At 42.0% G+C, this 4,433-nt stretch overlaps 1 protein-coding gene across 1 annotated transcript; it reads left to right on the top strand.

Annotated features, from left to right (window-relative positions):
* Positions 1–183: 183 nt before the first annotated feature.
* On the top strand, positions 184–3,783 carry TM35_000083330 (putative CYC2-like cyclin, putative,G1 cyclin CycE4; the record flags this gene model as incomplete). Its single annotated transcript, XM_029024198.1, has 1 exon — positions 184–3,783. The coding sequence occupies one exon, from the start codon at positions 184–186 to the stop codon at positions 3,781–3,783; it is 3,600 nt and encodes a 1,199-aa protein (XP_028884601.1).
* Between the last annotated feature and the right edge of the window lie 650 nt (positions 3,784–4,433).

Raw genomic sequence — 4,433 nt, forward strand, 5'->3', positions numbered from 1 at the left:
AAAAAAAAAAAAAGGAAAAGAAGAAGGGAAATTCGACAGGTACAGCAGCAGTAGTAGCAGCAAGAGGAACAAGTGACGGTGAACGCGTTTAAAAAGAGCTAGAGTGTGTTTGCATTTGTGATTATTTGTGTTTGTGTGTCTTTGTGTTTATATAAATATTTTTATTTTTGCAAGTCGTTGCTGATGGATCGTATGGCAGATGCTCTAAATTTAGCCTCTGGAAACTTGCATAATTTACCCACACAATGTGAACAAGAAGTTCGTATTGCCGATGGAACTACGGAAGCAGCAGTGAATTGTTCTCATGATAACAAAAGCGGTGGACATCGCTCACTTCTCGTCCCATTACGAAGATCCTCCACCACCTCATTTGCTGCTTCTATTAATCACAAAAACAAAAACAACAACAACAACAGTAATGGGAGAAATAACAACCATAATGCCGGAAGCAGTAATATTGTTACTACCGCAAATGAGAATGCGTGTTTGGCGGCAGTGTCACTGAGTAGCACATCGCATGAGTGGACATCATCGTGCGCTACTTTGCAGAAGAATCAGAGATGGACGTACACGGCGGCGTGTGCCTGCAATCACACAGACGGCAGTGATCATCCATCACATGGTGTGGAATCCGCCACCTTAGCAGCACCCACATGCTCTGAGTGGGATAGTGATAGTGCTAACCACGTGAATAGCACTAATGCTGTTGCTTTTGTTGGTAATAGTGAAGAAGGAGGAATTGGTTCAGAAAATGTATTGCGAAGAAATGATGCACACTGTACAACGCACCTTCATGACTCAAAGAGTATAGGAATTGGTAAAAATTTTCGTCAAGACCATATTGCCCTTGATGGGAGTAACAATAGCATCAACGACAATGATAAGAAGAATAGTGTTTATTGTGAAGATATTAATGGTTCATCTTTAAATAAACCATTTAATGGTAATGTGCCGCAACAACGTGGAGGATGTCCACCTCAACATCATAATCAGCAGCAACAACAACAACAACAACATCATCATCATCATTTCCATAATCATAACCACAATTACAATCATCATGTTGTTGGTACTTCTCGCCGTTCTCATCGACGACGTGGATTTGGTGCCGCTGCAGTTGAGGCCATTTGTAACCGTTCTTCAATTGTATATATTTCACCTCAACACAGCACGTTATCTCCTTCACTTAAAAGCATTAGACCAAAAAGGCACTCTTTCACCTCTGGTGATCACGAGCATCATGTGGGTTTTCAGGTTCCACTTCCTCGCTCTAAAGCAGGTCGTTGGAATTCTCAAGATACAATAACACCATGTGAAACTACAGAGGTGATGACAAATCATACTACAGAAGAATGCGATTTAGGAAATATTGCAACTTCAGCAGTAGGAACAACAGGAGAAGTGGATAGTAATTCTGGTACATACCGCTTCTCTAGTATAGCTCCTTTTTATGACTGTGCGATTCAGCAACTTATTATTGAATGTGAAATGAGAGTGGCTAATTTAAGTGAAGATGCACGTGAAAATGCGATGTATCAGCAGAATTTTCAAGAACTTCAGCGTCAACCACAACTTCCTCCTTCAATAAGTACACGTTCCTTTGATATGCAACATCCACCATTGCCCAATTCTCGAATGTTTGCGAGTTCTCCAACCATATCAACTCCGATGCACACTTTTCTTCTCCCACAGACACGTTCTTGTAGGGGTGATATATCCCCGCATCATCAACAACAACAACAAAACCAACAACAACAAAATAATAATAATAATAATGGTGGAACAGATAGGTGGATGAATGCACCTTCGATGGTTGGAAATTCTCGCTCTTCAGAGCCCCGCCCTGATGTATATGGTAGTTTGTTTTCTCTTTTTTCTGATGAACCGGTTGAATTTGGATCGACTGGTGCCCCTGGCACGACGTCTGCGATGGTGCATCAACTTTTAACTTCTATTGGGGTTCATGTTGCTTATGGAGATGCCGCTCCAATGGTGTTGATTGGAGCGCTTGTGTACATGTCGCGCCTAACGCTGCAGTGTACCTCTGTTTTCGCTGGCGTAACGGCGACGAATTGGTACCGACTCATCACTACAGCCATTTTAATAGCCTCCAAGATGTATGTGGATGGCAGTCGTCGGTGGAACGCCCGTATAGCGCAAGCCGCTGGGATTCCACTAGCGGAGATGAATCGTCTTGAATTGGATTTTCTCTTTCTCGCTGACTTTGATCTTCTGGTGCGGGAGGAGGAGGTGGCGGCCTGGGCGGACTGGATGGAGGCCGTCGCCCGGCGGCGGAGACTCAACACGCCCCTCCGCACATTCATCTTTGGGGATTCCTACGGGCATGGATACCGAACCCCGCCGTCCACCGCCACAACTCCCCTCTCCTCCTGCGCAGGGGAGGAAGTGATGTTGGCCCAACGCCCATTCACACACGCACATGGTAACAATCATGCAAACGGGAATGTAAACATCAATACACTCTCTCCCGCTAATGCACCATCTACACCTATAGCGTTTACGCCACTCGCCGCCAGGACTCCACTGTTGCGTACCACACACGTTTCCCCAGCGAATGGAAGGACAGTACGCAGTTCTCAACGACTGTCCGCCTCATTCGCACTTGATAACACCGAGCGACAACAATTATATTATTCACAACAACAACAACAACGTAATGTGTTCATTTCATTTTCGCAACCCCCACCATCACCACTGCAGTTCTGCGATACCCCTAATATGTTTCCACCATCGCCGCTATGTGCCCCCTTGTTTCCACGAAGAGGAGAACGATTATTTTCTGTTGTGCATGCTCCACAGGAGCCTCTGACACCACCCAATCTCCAACAGATGTCAGAGATGGTGGACACACCGCTAACACCACCAGAACAGCTGGATATGTCACCTGTGGAATTCTTTAAAAAATCAACACGTACAGAACGGAATAGCATTAGTAATGGAGTAGTAAATAAGTCCACCCTTGCAAGTGACACCGGTCATAGCGTCGTTACTAATGATGTGGTGAACAATGGTAATAACTTCGACGACGACATTTTTGACGATCTTGAAGAAAGGGTAAAACCACCGCATCGTGTCCTAAACATCTTATCACCACCTACTACTAACCCCGGACCACTACTACCTCCTGGCTTGGAGAAATACCACCAAATGAGCGACAATAATAATAATAATAATAATAATAATAATAATAATAATGGTAACAAGAGCGAGGAGGAACCAACTGCTGCGAAGGCAGTGCAACCACAGGATTGTAGTTGTCATTCTAGGCGTAATGAAGATGCTGTTAGCAGTGCTATTAAAAATGAATTAAATTCGATTCATACAAATATTGGGGTACAACAAAAAAAAGGTGTATCTAGTACTGTTAGTAATACTTCAGATTCCTCCGTAATGAAAACAAAAGGAGCAGTAACACATCCTGGATGCGGCAATGGCGGTGGGTGGAAGCAAGTGGCAACACAGGTGCGAGAGATGTTTGGAGCAACACGCTCCTTTGTTTGTAGTTCACCTCTTAACTTGCTGAGAATGGATGACAGTGACAATGATGTTAAAAGAAAAAATGGAAAGGGACACAAGGAAGTTTTGGGAAATGATTGCAGCAATTTGCACGTTACCCATAACGATGATGATGATGATGATAATATGGATGATGGCGAGTATGGTGATGAAAATAATGGGTTTAAGGACGACTTTGAGGATGACTTTGAGGATGACATCGTTATGCGCCGTCATCTTCTGCCGACACACTCACCACCAGCGTAAAGCCTTTTTTATTTATTTATTTATTTATTTATTTCCTTCTTGTGTGCGTATGTTTTCTTTTTCAAGCGAGCATGTCCGAAGGAAATAATGGAAAGAAGAAAAAAAAAAAAAGAAAGGCATAAATGGGGTGTATATTTAAAAAAAAAAAAAGGAAAAAAAAAAGAAAGTACATGAATCTGCAGAGATGATGAGAGTGCAATGAAACGAAAAAAGGGGAAAAAAAAAGAAGTCGTTGTAAGTGAAGAGCGTGGAAAATAGAGCAAGTAAAATGGTAAAATAGGCTCTATACATGGAGGATCTGTTTTTTTTTTTTTTCTCTAATGTTTTTTTTTTTCCTTCTTCTTTTTGCCATGATTTTTTTTCTTGCTTTTTTTTTTTCCTTTCTTTCTTTTTTTTCTCTCTTTTTTTGTGTGTGTGTTTGTTTGTTTGTGTGTATATTTCTATTTCTTTTCCCCTTCCATCCTTCCCTTCCCCTCTCATTTTTCTTTCTTTCTCTCTCCTTTTACCCTTTTTACCCTCTTACCCTCTATTCCTTCCGTCTGTGTCTATGTGTGACTGCACATGCACTGATCTAGTTTGGAAAGAGAAAAAAAAAGTGATAGAGGTATTATGTTATTAAAGTGTTTTCTTTTATTATTATTATTATTATT

This window comes from Trypanosoma theileri, assembly GCF_002087225.1.
Source record: "Trypanosoma theileri isolate Edinburgh chromosome Unknown TM35_Tth_8_V1, whole genome shotgun sequence".
In the NCBI taxonomy this organism is placed as follows: domain Eukaryota; phylum Euglenozoa; class Kinetoplastea; order Trypanosomatida; family Trypanosomatidae; genus Trypanosoma; species Trypanosoma theileri.